This window comes from Schistocerca gregaria, chromosome 8 (genome assembly GCF_023897955.1).
Source record: "Schistocerca gregaria isolate iqSchGreg1 chromosome 8, iqSchGreg1.2, whole genome shotgun sequence".
NCBI classification, from domain to species: Eukaryota; Metazoa; Arthropoda; class Insecta; order Orthoptera; family Acrididae; genus Schistocerca; species Schistocerca gregaria.
The window spans coordinates 81,732,861-81,749,123 of record NC_064927.1 but is presented as its reverse complement, the minus strand read 5'-3'; the positions used below and the strand labels follow the sequence as shown (position 1 = coordinate 81,749,123).

The window sequence follows — 16,263 nt, the reverse complement described above, 5'->3', positions numbered from 1 at the left end:
GCCAGAAGACATGACAATGTAGCAAAAATAATACATCAATAACTTGCCATACAACATAAACTAATAAAACAACAAGTTCCCACATACAAGTATGCACCACAAAATGTACTGGAGAATGATGAATACAAATTATACTGGAACAGAACCATTATAACAGATAAAACAACACCACATAACAAACCTGACATCATACTCACCAATAAAAAGAAGAAATTAACACAACTAATCGAAATATCCATACCCAATACAACAAATATAAAGAAGAAAACAGGAGAAAAAATTGAAAAATACATCCAACTGGCTGAGGAAGTCAAGGATATGTGGCATCAGAATAAAGTTGATATTATACCAATTATACTATCAACTACCGGAGTTATACCACACAATATCCACCAGAACATAATCGCAATACAGCTACATCCAAACATATACACAACTACAGAAATCTGTAATTATTAATACATGTTCAATTACCTGAAAGTTCCTAAATGCAATGTAACATATACCATATAGTTAAAAGGAAGTCACGCTTGATCAAGGTCCGCATCATTTTCCATTTTTAACCTGACATAATGTATGAGAAATAAAGAAATAATAATAATAATAATAATAATAATAATAATGATAATAATAATTCCATGCGACTTCACAGTCTGGTGCAAGTCTTTGAACTGGATGGTACTTTGATGACTTGTGTGTCCCTAACCTATGCCAGTAATTCTAGTGGGGAATGGGGCTGTGATTTATCGAGGAACATGAACAACTTGTTGTTCCTGATGAATTTTCACATCATTGAGAGGTGATGGCTGTGTTAAAGGCAATCTCATATATTCTACAGTCTGAGCAGGATTCAATCCCATGATTTTTCTGTTTGTATGCAAGTGCTTTACTACTGGACAACCAGGCCAGACACGTATGGAAGTGATGAAGAATCCTTTGGTGACAGCTGTTGGGTTGCATGTCTGACATACTTTTGTAGGACACAGATCCAGAGACCTTACTGACCAGTGCATTCAATCAGTAACTTCACTTCCAAAAAAATCATTCATCAGAACAGCATTATGTAGACAACCATTAGTCATGGGAATAGAAAATCTAGCTGCACCTTAAAACATAGACATGTGATTGCAGTGCTTCATGTCTGTGTCTTTGAGCTACTACCAATAAGATGCCACAGCTAAACAGGCTTTTTTTTGTTACCCCTGTGGGCATTGGACAACCTTTTTCCCCTTTGTAGACGAATTACATTTTATGCTCAATTTATACCATCGAGTGATGTAAATTGCACCCACTGTTTCTTGAAATCATCCTTACATTCATTAATTAATCAGCAGCTTTTCTTACACATTCTGCAGGAAATATATTGCCCAAAAATGAAAACACATAATTAACTGAATAAGTTGGTTTAGTTATTGATTTAGAAAGTAGTCATATTTAGAGGCAAGCCTTACTTTTTCCTTACCACAGGACTACAGTTGTACAAAAATCACCATTACATACTTAATTTTACTTTCATCAATTTAGATTATAGCTTTCATTTTCACATATTTTTTTTTTTGTAATCAGTATCTTAGCTGTTGTACAGTCAAGTCATGATACATTGCAGTGTGGATTTTATCATATTACTTCTCCACATGTGGAAACCATACATATCCCAGCAAACAAACTCTTTTATCTTTTGAATCTTAGTTCTCCTCTATAGACAACAACTTACTCCTCACCAAACCCAGAATCCAACCACAAGCAAAAGCAAACATTCTGTTCAAAGTATACCACTCAGTACTAGAAGGGTTTATAATCTCTTTGAAATGTAATATGAGTATCACAATATTTATTCCTCCTTAGATTAATATTTCAAGAACGTATTTAATATTCACGTAATAAACACATTGATGAGTGTGATTTAACCTCATGATTATGTCTATTATGATATTTGCTTTATTTGCTTTTACAATACTCACATGACAACTCTACATGCCAGGACCCCCTCATGAAAAAAGTAGCCTCTTTCCACAATATTCTTGTGACTGTACCAACTATAACTTTCCCTTCAAACTTATCATTTATTCTTTTCTGCACTACGCCTAACTTTTGGACATTGTGCTGTTTGTAATGTTTTGCTAAATATTTGAAGCTGTTTGCATTAAGACAGTGCAGGAGGATAACATGAAACTTCTGTTGTTTTCTTGCTATGACAAGGCTCAAATGAATGTAAAGGACACAATGATCATTGAAGTAGAAGTAACTTTCTTGAAAGCTGTATTCTGTTACTGAAAGAGAGGAAAATAATACCTAATATTTGTTGTTTGTAATTTCAAGTGATAACTAGGACAATATTATGGAAATGGAAGAGGATGTAGATGAAAATGAAATGGGAGATATAATACTGCGAGAAAAGAGTTTGACAGAGCACTGAAAGACCTGAGTCGAAACAAGGCCCCGGGAGTAGACAACATTCCATTAGAACTACTGACAGCCTTGGGAGAGCCAGTCCTCACAAAACTCTACTATCTGGTGACCAAGATGTATGAAACAGGCGAAATACCCTCAGACTTCAAGAAGGCTATAATAATTCCAATCCCAAAGAAAGCAGGTGTTGACAAAAGCAAAAATTACCGAACTATCAGTTTAATAAGTCACGAATGCAAAATACTAACGCTGATTCTGTACAGACGAATGGAAAAACTAGTAGAAGCCAACCTCGGGGAAGATCTGTTTGGATTCCGTACAAGCGGTGGGACACGTGAGGCAATACTGACCCTACGACTTATTGTAGAAGCTAGATTAGGGGACAGTAAAACTATGTTTCTAGCATTTGTAGACTTAGAGAAAGCTTTTGACAATGTTGACTGGAATATGCTCTTTCAAATTCTGAAGATGGCAGGGGTAAAATACAAGGAGCTAAAGGCTATTTACAAATTTGTACAGAAACCAGATGGCAGTTATAAGGGTCGAGGGGCATGAAAGGGAAGCAGTGGTTGGGAAGGGAGTGAGACAGGGTTGTAGCCTCTCCCCGATGTTATTCAATCTGTGTATTGAGGATGCAGTGAAGGAAACAAAAGAAAAATTCGGGGTAGGTATTAAAATCCATGGAGAAGAAATAAATAACTTGAGGTTCGCCAATGGCATTGTAATTCTGTCAGAGACAGCGAAGGACTTGGAAGAGTAGTTGAATGGGTATAAGATGAACATCAACAAAGCAAAACGAGGATAATGGAATGTAGTCGAATTAAGTCAGGTGATGCAGAGGGAATTAGATTAGGAAATGAGACACTTAAAGTAGTAAACGAATTTTGCTATTTGGGGAGCAAAATAACTGATGATGGTCGAAGTAGAGAGGATATAAAATGTAGACTGGCAATGGCAAGGAAAGCGTTCTGAAGAAGATAAATTTGTTAACATTGAGTATAGATTTAAGTGTCAGGAAGTCATTTCTGAAAGTATTTGTATGGAGTGTATCCATGTATGGAAGTGAAACATGGACGATAAATAGTTTGGACAAGAAGAGAATAGAAGCTTTTGAAATGTGGTGCTACAGAAGAATGCTGAAGATTAGATGGGTAGATCACATAACTAATGAGGAAGTATTGAATAGGATTGGGGAGAAGTGAAGTTTGTGGCACAACTTGACTAGAAGAAGGGATCGGTTGGTAGGACATGTGTTGAGGTATCAAGGGGTCACCAATTTACTATTGGAGGGCAGCGTGGAGGGTAAAAATCATAGAGGGAGACCAAGAGATGAATACACTAAGCAGATTCAGAAGGATGTAGGTTGCAGTAGGTACTGGGAGATGAAGAAGCTTGCGCAGGATAGAGTAGCATGGAGAGCTGCATCAAACCAGTCTCAGGACTGAAGACCACAACAACAACAACTGTCATTTTTAAAAATAATAATTTTTGTTTGTATGGACAACTTTCCTTCTTTATTTAGTTAATTTTTTCTCTATTGCAGGGCATTTCGTGTAGGTTTCAACAGTCTCTGTGGCTATGCATCTGTTAATCATCTCCACTATCATGGTTATTACCTTAATTACTCCATGCTCCTGGAGCACATTGTAAGTTTGTCAGATTTATCTGTCTTTGATTGATCAAAAAATTTCTGATTGTGATTTTTATTTAATCTTTGTGGATCAATATTTCATAAATTGTATAGTACACGTACATTTCCTGTAGGCAGTTCCCAAGAGCATGTATCTGACTGTACCTGCTTTCCATGCACTAACAGATACTTTGATGTCATTGCTTTATCATTATCAGTCATTTTAATGGTAATAATGGGTGTTTCAAAATGAATATTGAGGTTTTAAGGCTGTGTAGCATTTATTACAGTCAGTTTACAATTATAAATACCACAGCACATGAAAGAACAACTCATACAATCTGTCTGTCTGTATGCAAATGCACTGTTTCCTTTGTCACATGATAAAAATTTTCTCAATCGTATCATCTTCAGTGAATAATTTACCTTTCATTTAAGTGGAATTGTGAACACACACAATGTGGGCATCTGATGTGGGCATCTGGTGGTCCATAAATCCCTATGAGATGGTACAGTTGCAATGAGACTCACATTAATTGAATGTTTTTTAAATCGTTTTATTGCAGAAAGTTTGTAGTCTTTCATTTTTCAGTGAAGCATCTGTAACTGGTGTTTCATGTCTTGATGGACTGGAGCTATGGAATTTTCCTCCGTGGAAGAAGATGGACCACTTAACTTTATTTGACAGCAAGGTGGTGACTCAGTACAGAATTGAGTAAATTATATTGTACCTGACTGCTGGCTTGGCCGCAAAGGGCTGGACAATAGAGTTGGTTTTGCATGGCTTCCATGGTCACCTGATCTATGTCATGAAGTTTTACCTTTGGAGTGGAGAGGGAGGGTGTTCATAAAGGATCATTTGTATGGGCCTCTGCTAACAGCTAATCAACCCAAATTAAGAAACAGGAGTGAAGCAGTTGGTGCAACAGTTATGCAGCACACTGATCAAGGTATGGAAAGAACTCACCTATCGCTGACTGTGTACCGTTTTGAACTCTTGAACACTTGTCAGATAAACTGTTTGACTTGCTCATTCATTTAATGTGTTATTTATAATTGTAAGTTGAATGTGATAAATGCTACAAAGCCTTAAACCTCAATATTCATTTTGAAACTCCTGGTATATTTCATGGATTGTACTGCCTTGTGTGCTTTGCATGTATTAGCTGCTTTACTATCTATGTCTAGCTTTTTGTTTAGCAAAAAACTTTATAATAAATGAAAACCACCAGTTTGTTCTACAATATTACTTTTATTGTTAACTGGTTTTTGGCTTACAAGGCCATCTTCAGACATTTACTGAGTATTATCACCAAAGAAGTTAAATGTTAGCAGACAACATTGGAAGAGAAGTTGTCTGCTAACATTTAACTTCTCTGGTGATAATACTCAGTAAATGTCTGAAGATGGCCTTGTAAGCTGAAAACCGGTTAACAATAAAAGTAATATTATAGAACAGACTGGCGCTTTTCATTTATTATAATGTTGTTCTACCAAGAACCAACGGAAGATTCTGTTAATATGAAAAAACTTTATGATGCATGGCAATGTGTAAATGGTACCAGTATTACCTAGCTCTCCTTTCACAGATGAAATGTAATTGGGATGTTTTGTTCATCTTTTGTTACATCCCACAATTTTTAAAATTTTATGATGTTAGGACTGTTATCCTTAACCCATTCAGATAGCCCAGTGCATTAAAGCTAGCTCTTGACTATCTGGCCTGTGGACTACCAGCTCTACTTAATTAATATCATAATACTTCTCTGTGATCTGTACACGTGTGACAGTATGCACTACAGATATGTCCCAAAACACTGCACACCAAAATGGGATTTTTCCAGGACTCATACCTTGCTTCTGTTGGTGATAGCAAGGTAGGATCAAGTGTTTTCGGAAGCCCTTGGGCTAGGGACCATTTGTACACCCAGCAGAAGGATCATCTTACTGTAAATATCCTAAAGTACAGGGTGAAAGTTTGAAGATTACACACTTCCTCTGGTTTAGGCAAGTGGAAAAAATTTGTTGGTTCTTTTTGCATATATGTCATCTTTGGTGCACCTTAAGGGGGTGATGGAGGCACCATTCAGTTCATGGGCAATTCCTGAGAAAACCTGAAAAACATGGTTTTTGGGTACAAAAACTGAGTGCAGATTCCAAGACAGCTGTGCACAGCAAGTGGGTGAAAATTTTATGATATATTCTAAGATCCCCATCTTGAACAACCCTACAAATTGTCTGGATACCTTTACCCATTTCTGAGATACAGAGGTTCAAAGTTACCCTACTTATACTCTTAAAATATGCATGTAATTTCTGGTGTGAGATTGAGGTGTGAAATTAGTTTATTTCAATTTCACATAAATAAACTGTCAAAACTTTACTCGCCCAAAACGTTCTTTTCATGTGAGTGACATGCCCTGCTGTAGCAGGAAAATAAGGAAACCAATGGAAAAATGCTCCTATCAGAACACAAAAAAGGTTAATACACTCCAGTTTTAAAAGACTCTGAGTGAAAAGTGGGGTACCAGCTGTCGCATTCTACCTTTTCCTCAAAATTTTGGCATGCGAACATATTCACGCTTTTTTATGCTGAGAGACACAGTGGCTGCAGGGAGGAGATGGAAAAGTAATAAATACTCGAAGATAGTAGACAGTGGTAGCTTTGTAGAAAGAACGAAGGAGGCAATGGCAGTGTGAGGGCAGGAGAGGGATGCAGTTGCAGTGAGTGAACAATGCTAAGAAAGGAGTGATAGGAACAGTGCCATGGGAGAGGAGCAAAGAGAAGGAGAAAGTGGAAATGGGCAAGAGCAGTAATAATGAGAGACAGAGTGTGTGACAATGACTATGAAGAAGGCAGAGATAGTGGCAGTGAGAAGAGAGAGTATCAGTGGGAAGGAATGAATGAGATGGTAGTAATAAGGGAGTGGAAGAGGGAGGCTGTGACAATGAGAGCAGACGTTAGTAGTTGGACAGAACGAAAGAGGTTGTGGCTGTGAGACAGGAGACAGTGACAGTTAGAGACAAACAAAGCGGCAAAGACAAACATATTGGGCTGAACAAATGAGTGAGAATGGGCAAATGGGAGTGGACAGGTGTGAATGACTTACTACAGTGGACTAGTGGGTGTGGATGAGTTACAGATAGGGGAGCTTGGGGAAATTAGATGTGAGTTGCATGTTGAAAATAACACGAATATTCTCGCATGCCAAAATTTTTGGAAAAAAATTTTAAAGGTGCTGAGGAAGGTAGAATGAGGCAGCTGGTATGTCACTTTTCAGTCAAAGTCTTTTGAGACAAGAGCATATTAGCCTGTTTTGTGCTCCAATATGAGGATTTTTCACTTGGCAAATTGAAGATTAATTTATTGTACAGAGTGCACCTTTCCAAAGCTTTAGTGAGTGAGTCTTCCTTAGGTTGAGCCATAAGCAGTGTTGTAATTGCTACAACTACCTCTTGCATGTGTTTACTGTTTTCCACACCTGTGATGCACTATGCGCCGATGGAGACATACGCTGCGTGCATGGAGAAAGAAACATTGTTTATAGGTGGCCAGTGGCATTACTACTGACATATCCTGTTGCTGAAGGTGTGGTTGTTTATGAGGTTTTCTGGGCCATAGAGCTGGTAGGGGCCATGCCCTCATCACCAATGCTGACGAACTGACTGCAATGGCTTCTTCCATCTTAAACAAACTCTGCCCTGTGTGATTAGAGGTCCTCATTCTGGGTGGGGGTAAACCACACTATAATATCCCTGATTAGAGAGTCTGCATAGTTCTCACAGCATGAAAATTTAATATCATAATTCATATTTAATCCATGTAGGTTGGTAGCCCAATCTGCATGTGATTTATTGGGACCTTTTTTGTTTTTGGCTGCCAGAAATCTAAAACTAGCCGCAAGAACATGTTTTTGTCAAAAAATGTTCTCATAATAAAGTAAATATTCTAGACAGATCAAGTTGTACCAGATTCATTAACAGCTCCAATTTCTGTATTCAGTGATACAGTTTAGGATTCCATAATGACAGCATTGTCTTTTTGTCTTTCCAAGTCAGAAACTTGACAGGCTGATAAATATGACTGTAGTTGTCAGTAGTAAGGATACTGTTCTTTATGACCTTCATTAAATAGTGGAAAAGATGTAAACACAGATGGCGCTTGAAATGTTCCTGCTACATTTGCTAATGCTTGCATTACCTGTGATATAGCTGCTTTTAGCTGCTGATAACTCTGCACAGTTTATGTTAGTAGTTGTTGTAAGTGCCCATGGTTGAAACACAAACACTTTCACCTAATTGCAAAAGTATTCAAGGTTTAGTTTGAATGCACCATGAGCCCAGATTCTTCTCCAGTTTTGTAAAATCAAGTTACACACAAGCTACTGGTTGCTTACCTTGGCTTATTTACAAGAAGTTACAGGGGCAGATAAGTAAGGTACCATAGTTGCCAAGAAGAGTGTGAAAAGTTTAAGAGACAACAATTTGTATGAAGAAGGGACAGAGGTAAGGCTTCAACTCATTGTCTCACTTGACAAAGAAACAGCTAAATATGTGTGTGAAAATTCTGCATGGGAATAAAAGATCACACTTGGGAAATATATTTACAAAAAATAAGCTTTGAATATTACATGTCCCTTCTATCAGGAAGCAAATAAAGAATTAGAACAGTTGAACTGGATGCATGGGCTACTTTAAACAAAAGAAAGGCGAATGTGATAGAGAGTAGTAGAAATGAGAATAACAACTGGGAATTATCCTGAGTGGCAGGCTGCACCATATGAAATGATAGCAGTTATTTTTCAAAATCTGCTATCAGAAAGTGGCTGGCATTCAAAGAAATGACGAAAAAGAGTGCTACATACAAAATGAGGCAGGAAGGTTTTTCTAATGTATGTGGCCACAAAAGAAAACAGGTTCAGTTGAAAACTTTTCTGATAGAATCTTCTGGTTAATAACGCAAGATGCTTTAATCCTACTCAGGTCAGTTCATGAGCAATTATTGAGTAAAAAAATAGCAAAGTAGCCACTACTGAAAGAGTATGTGCATTGGGTCAAAGTCCTTTTAAAAAATCCTTTAATCAAATGTGCCTGTTGAGATATGGGCCATTTTTCTTGGGGTGTGGGCTACCTTCTTGTTGATAATCCATGCCCATGTGTTACTGGCTGCTTTTGTCTTCGTGCTCAGTCCTCTGACTTGCTGCAGCACTTACAACTACCCTCTGCATCAGCCATTTCGTAATTGTTTTGAGATTATGCTGGTATATGAATAAGATTACAGATTCCATGGAGATTGAACACTACAAATAAAACAGTGAAACAGTGTCATATTATTCTATGTAGGAACAATATAGGAATTGTATTCTGCTACAGTTTAAGGATGAGTTTAATCAACAGGCACATGTCATGTAGATAGGATAATATCCTCAATGGCACGTTCTGTATGAAAAATGGATTGGCCGAGGAGTCCCAGAGTGGCATTTCCATATTTTTCTGGCTATTGTGTATTGTGTATTGTGCATTGACAATTTGCACAAGTCACATATTGTGTACCCCATGCATGTAACCAAACTCAAGGGCAGTGAAGTGTGTTTGCTCGAGTGTGATTCTTTGAGAAAGAGGACTTAAGGATGTATAAGAACGATTGATAACCACAGTGAGTCCATTCTAATTTTTGTCAACACACAGATGGTTATCCTAAGACAGAATGGCCCATATCATAATAAGAATATTGTTTGTATACATGTAATTATTGGAGCTTTTTCTAGTTTTGGCCAGAACTGCCTCCTTTAACAATATGGGATTTTCTTTTTTAATTATGTGTATGCATGTTTGTTTATATTATTTTCTGTGGTAAACTTTGAACACCGTACTGTGTCAGACAACACCAGTAGTACCATATCACCACGAGCAGCTGACTTTGGAAGCTTATACTAAATGACTTTACAGAAACATTGCTGTACATGTTGTGATAACCAAATTATTTCTGTCACAGACACACAAATGTCTTTATTGCCTTACACTGTGCAGTGACTTAACAGAAATAATTTACTCTTGCCAGTTTAACTTGCTGATAATATCAAGGGTCGATTTTGTGAACACAAATAACAGAAAACCAAGTTTTTTTTATGTAAAACTTAATGAAAAGAATAAGGGATGGAAGTTAGGAGATGGCATGGATAGTTTCACAGTCACCCAAATTGTGTAATAAATATGAGAGAAGGATAACTAAACAAACAATTAATACTGAAAGCAAGTTTGTTTCATAAACACAGTGCAAGTCACAAACAGAGGTGAAGTGACATTTGAATGGTGAGCATGGCTGCCAACTATTATGGATTGAATGCTATGGATTTGTACCTTAATTATGGAGGTATGGAAAGTGGCCAAAATTGTGGAAATATACATTTTTAAACAATGGAAAACGGTACTGTTTACATTTCAGTACACATATGCTACTAAAATACTTTGTAGATTGTAATGATCTCCTTCCCGAGTACATAGTAAATCTGTCTATGAATGATTTTGTCACCATATCTTATTAAGATAGAGGGTGCTGAGTGAGGATGAAAATTTTTTATTCTGTGCATTTCAGCTTTAAGGACAGGAATAATACTGCTTTCAAACCACACAACGTCACAAGGTTCAAGGCGTTCATCTGTAAGCTGTTCAAGGTGCCAACAGTCACAGGTTTACTTACTGTTTTGATTGTAGTTAAAGTGAAAAATTATCACAATACAAAAGTAAGTACTGTAAAAGAAGGCCTAATTACTGCAGCAATTTCATATTGTAATATTGTGGAACACCACCGAGTTAATAACAATGGCTGGTGATGTAACAACAAAAATAGAACTGGATAGAAATATAGGAAACCATATGGTATAGAATGGCCATGTTTGGTAAAATCTAATAAGCCAGACCAAAATATGTTTTGCACATTGTGTTCAAGAGAGTTCTATAAAGCATGCTGGTCATGATGATTTTAGTTTTCATGTTTCGTGTAAAGTATATGTACACCTAACAAACCTCAAGTCTTCAAACACATCATTGCCATCATTTGGAATAAAACCTGATGAGGAAGACTCTAATACCAACACTGAAATACGTTTTTAGTTCATTAATTGTCTGCCAATTTCTTTTGGAGCCCATACATCACAGCTGTTCAAGAAAGTTTTCTGATGCTCAGATTGTTGAAGAACACATTTATGGTAGAACTAAAACAACTACAGTTATAAATTCATTGTCATCTGGAACATAAAATAAATATTTAAAAGTAAACCCTTTTTGTTTTCTGCTCTACATCATACTCCACAAGCCACCTAAGAGGGTGCTTCTGGGACCACTAACTGATCCTCCCTACCCTGATCCACTTGCAACGAATGGTGCATGGTAAAGCTCTGTATTAGCTGCAATGTCTCAAATTTTCTCATCGTATTGATTACTTGAAATGTATTTGGGAGGAAATAATATGTTGTCTGACTCTTTCCAGAAAGTGCCCTATCAATAGAGGTCTGTGCAGATAAGAAAAGTGCAATCCGCATCCACTCCACATCCGCAAGGACCTAATTGCAACCGCATCCACAGAAATTAATCCACATCCGCAAGTTCCTTATCCGTATCTGCATATATTTAAATTTTAAATGAGTAATTAACAGTAATAGACAGTAGTACTTAGAATTATGGTATGTAATGACATAGTTATTGTTAGGGTGCCATTTTTGCGACTTAACTACTTTTGAGTTCTTAAATCACAGGAGATGGTCTATACCTACTCTAAAGCAGACCATTCCAAACAGAAAAGCATTGGCGCTCTGGAGCACACACAGTAGCGGCTCGGATCTCGTGAGATTGGAAATGCTATAAAAGAAAATAAAGTTAAACTGCCAGCAATAATTGACGTTGTCAGTAAGAAATAACTCGTCTTCCAAAGAGTAACAACAAAATCAGTGGTTATAGAAATTAGGAGTCCATTTATCGAATTAAGACCTAGCGATAAATGAAATGTCTGTTTGATTCCCAACGAAACAAAGTTTTTCACACTTTAGAACATCCTCAACATTGGTCTAAATTACTAAGACAAAATTTGCAGTAGATTTCGCAGTTAATATTTTCGATGTTAAAAAATATTTTTTTTTTTTTCAAAGTTTAATGCAACTGCAAACGATTTCCAGATGTCTATATAAAAACCACTGTCCCATAACTTCAAATGTTAGGCACTGTTCCCTGTTAAGCAATACCGAGTTACAGCTAACATTTTCAATTTTGTTACGAATTTCAGCCCTTATCTTTACTAATTGGCTGGTAAATTAAAAGAGACATTATTATTTTTGATGATTTGAATATTTTGTAAGTTTTCAATGTGATCAGAATAATCTTTCATGGGCTATCGCAGTCACAGCTTGTTGGTGGTTGTGAGCCATAGTTGGAAGTCCCACTTGTACTTAATTACGAGGCCCGCCATGCCACCGCTCCGGCCGGGCTGTTTCACTATTCACAAAGAGCGACAATGCTCGGCGGCTGCAAATGTTACTGTAGTGCATGGTAAAATTTAGGTAGGTGCTTATGAGATAATCATGTTGTTGTTGTTGTGGTCTTCAGTCCTGAGACTGGTTTGATGCAGCTCTCCATGCTAATCTATCCTGTGCAAGCTCCTTCATCTCCCAGTACCTACTGCAACCTACAACCTTCTGAATGTGCTTAGTGTATTCATCTCTTGGTCTCCCTCTGCGATTTTTACCCTCCACGCTGCACTCCAGTTCTAAATTGGTGATCCTTTGATGCCTCAGGACATGTCCTACCAATCGATCCCTTCTTATAGTCAAGTTGTGCCACAGACTTGTCTTCTCCTCAACCCTATTCAATACCACCTCATTAGTTACGTGATCTACCCACCTAATCTTTAGCATTCTTCTGTAGCTTGACATTTCAAAAGCTCCTATTCTCTTCTTGTCCAAACTATTTATTGTACATGTTTCACTTCCATAATTGGCTACACTCCATACAAACACTTTCAGAAACGACTTCCTGACGTTTAAATCTATACTTTATGTTAACAAATTTCTCTTCTTCAGAAACACTTTCCTTGCCATTGCCAGTCTACATTTTATATCCTCTCTACTTCGACCATCATCAGTTATTTTGCTCCCCAAATAGCAAAACACCTTTACTACTTTAAGTGTCTCATTTCCTAATCTAATTCCCTCAGCATCACTCGACCTATTTCGACTACATTCTATTATCCTCATTTTGCTTTTGTTGTTGTTGTTCATCTTATACCCTCCTTTCAAGACAATGTCCATTCCGTTCAACTGCTCTTCCAAGTCCTTTGCTGTCTCTGACAGAATTACAATGTCATCAGCAAACCTCAAGGGTTTTATTTCTTCTCCATGGATATTAATGCCTACTCCAGACTTTTCTTTTGTTCCCTTTACTGCTTGTTCAATATACAGATTGAATAACATCGGGGAGAGGCTACAACCCTGTCTCACTCCCTTTCCAACCGCTGCTTCCCTTTCATGTTTCTCGACTCTTATAACTGCCCTCTGGTTTATGTACAAATTGTAAATAGCCTTTCGTTCCCTGTATTTTACCCCTGCCACCTCTAGAATTTGAAAGAGAGTATTCCAATCAACATTGTCAAAAGCTTTCTCTAAGTCTACAAATGCTAGATACGTAGGTTTGCCTTTCCTTAATCTTTCTTCTAAGATAAGTCGTAAGGTCAGTATTGCCTAATGTGTTCCAACATTTCTACGGAATTCAAACTGATCTTCCCTGAGGTCAGCTTTTACCAGTTTTTCTATTCGTCTGTAAATAATTTGTGTTAGTATTTTGCAGCTGTGACTTATTAAACTGATAGTTTGGTAATTTTCACATCTGTCAACACCTGCTTTCTTTGGGATTGGAATTATTATAATCTTCTTGAAGTCTGAGGATATTTCGCCTGTCTCGTACATCTTGCTCACCAGATGGTAGAGTTTTGTCAGGACTGGCTCTCCCAAGGCCATCAGTAGTTCTAATGGAATGTTGTCTACTCCCGGGGCCTTGTTTCTTCTCAGGGCTTTCTGTGCTCTGTCAAACTCTTCACGCAGTATCGTATCTCCCATTTCATCTTCATCTGCATCCTCTTCCATTCCCATAATATTGTTCTCAAGTACATTGCCCTTGTATAGACCCTCTATATACTCCTTCCACCCTTCTGCTTTCCCCTCTTTGCTTAGAACTGGGTTCCCATCTGAGCTCTTGATATTCATACAAGTGGCTCTCTTTTCTCCAAAGGTCTCTTTATTTTTCCTGTAGGCTGTATCTATCTTACCCCTAGTTAGATAAGCCTCTAAATCCTTAAATTTGTCCTCTAGCCATGCCTCCTTAGCCATTTTGTACTTTCTGTCGATCTCATTTTTGAGACGTTTGTATTCCTTTTTGCTTGCTTCATTTACTGCATTTTTATATTTTCTCCTTTCATCCATTAAATTCAATATTTCTTCTGTTACCCAAGGATTTCTGCTAGCCCTTGTCTTTTTACCTACTTGATAGCTGCTGTTTCATGTTTCATGGTGTGGGTTCCTGTAGTCATGTCCTAGTTCATGAACCACGGGCAACGTATGAGTGGCCAAGTCAGTGGTCCCAACAGTCGGGATACCAGTTACTTTGGAATAAGGCAGGGCATCTCGAACATCTTCCCAGTCGTGCTCACCTTTGTGCTCATACGGCAAAGACTACCAAACCCACCGGGTAGTCCCGCAACCGTTAGGGTTAATACCCAATGGGACTCGGGGCAAGTAAGGCTAACAACCTACTTTCCTGGTACTTTAAATATGATGCTGGCAACAATCAGAGCAAAATGCCTCAGACCTTTGGAGGTGACGGAGTCTCACCTCTAACTGACAAACCAGGGACTCCTAAGATACGACTTAGCAAACAAATGGTAATGAGATGTGGAGCTACTGATATCAATGGGAGCTACTCTGGGAAGAAGGTAGAGCTGGCAGGGGCTGGACGTTTTAGCTGTTAGTGACATTCGGGTAAGGGGTGAGAAAGAAGAGGTAGTGGGAGAATACAAGGTCTACCTGTCAGGAGTCAACTCAGGAATAGCACAATGGGGTGTAGGGCTTTACATCAGGAAAGAAATGGAACCCAGTGTAGTTGCAATAAGGTATGTAAACGAACAACTGATGTGGATAGATTTGACAGTGTCTAGCAAGAAAATTAGGATTGCGTCAGTATATTCACATTGTGAAGGGACAGATCGAGATAAGATGGATAGTTTTTATGAGGCACTCAGTGATGCAGTTGTTAGAGTAAAGGACAAGGACAGTTTTCTGCTCATGGGTGATTTTAACGCCAGGATTGGAAATCGAACAGATGACTATGAAAATGTTATGTGTAAATTTGGAGAGGATATGGAGGCCAACAGGAACGGGAAACAACTCTTGGATTTCTGTGCCAGTATGGGCTTAGTAATCACAAACTCCTATTTTAAACATAAGTACATTCACTAAAAACAAAGATTCCAAGACTTACCAAGCGGGAAAGCGCCGGCAGACAGGCACATGAACAAAACACACAAACACACACACAGAATTACGAGCTTTCGCAACTGGCAGTTGCTTCATCAGGAAAGAGGGAAGGAGAGGGAAAAATGAAAGGATGTGGGTTTTAAGGGAGAGGGTAAGGAGTCATTCCAATCCCAGGAGCGGAAAGACTTCCCTTAGGGGAAAAAAAGGACAGGTGTACACTCGCACACACACACACCCATATCCATCCGCACATACACAGACACAAGCAGACAAATATGTCCTGACGAAGCAACTGCCAGTTGCGAAAGCTCGTAATTCTGTGTGTGTGTTTGTGTGTTTTGTTCATGTGCCTGTCTGCCGGCGCTTTCCCGCTTGGTAAGTCTTGGAATCTTTGTTTTTAATATATTTTTCCCATGTGGAAGTTTCTTTCTGTTTTAAGTACATTCACTGGTATACTTGGGAAGGCAGGGGAACCAGATCTGTCATTGACTATATAACAACAGATCAGGAATTCAGGAAGGCTGTGAGGGACACACATGTATCCAGGGGCTTCTTTGATGACACTGATCATTATTTAATCTGCAGTGAAATTGGGATTGTGAGGCGGAATGTGCAGGAGGCCGAAAATGCAGGTGGTCAGGTCCATATGTAGGAGGATAAGAGTGGAGAAACTTCAGGATAAGGAAATCAGGCAAAAGTACATAACAG

At 38.2% G+C, this 16,263-nt stretch overlaps 1 protein-coding gene across 1 annotated transcript in view; it reads left to right on the top strand.

The window, feature by feature from the left end:
* Positions 1–16,263, top strand: part of LOC126284881 (GDP-D-glucose phosphorylase 1) — a 104,340-nt gene that overhangs the window by 27,914 nt on the left and 60,163 nt on the right. Inside the window, exon 3 of the mRNA XM_049984133.1 lies at positions 3,953–4,055. Coding sequence (XP_049840090.1) covers positions 3,953–4,055 — 103 coding nt within the window. The remainder of the gene's footprint in view (positions 1–3,952; positions 4,056–16,263) is intronic.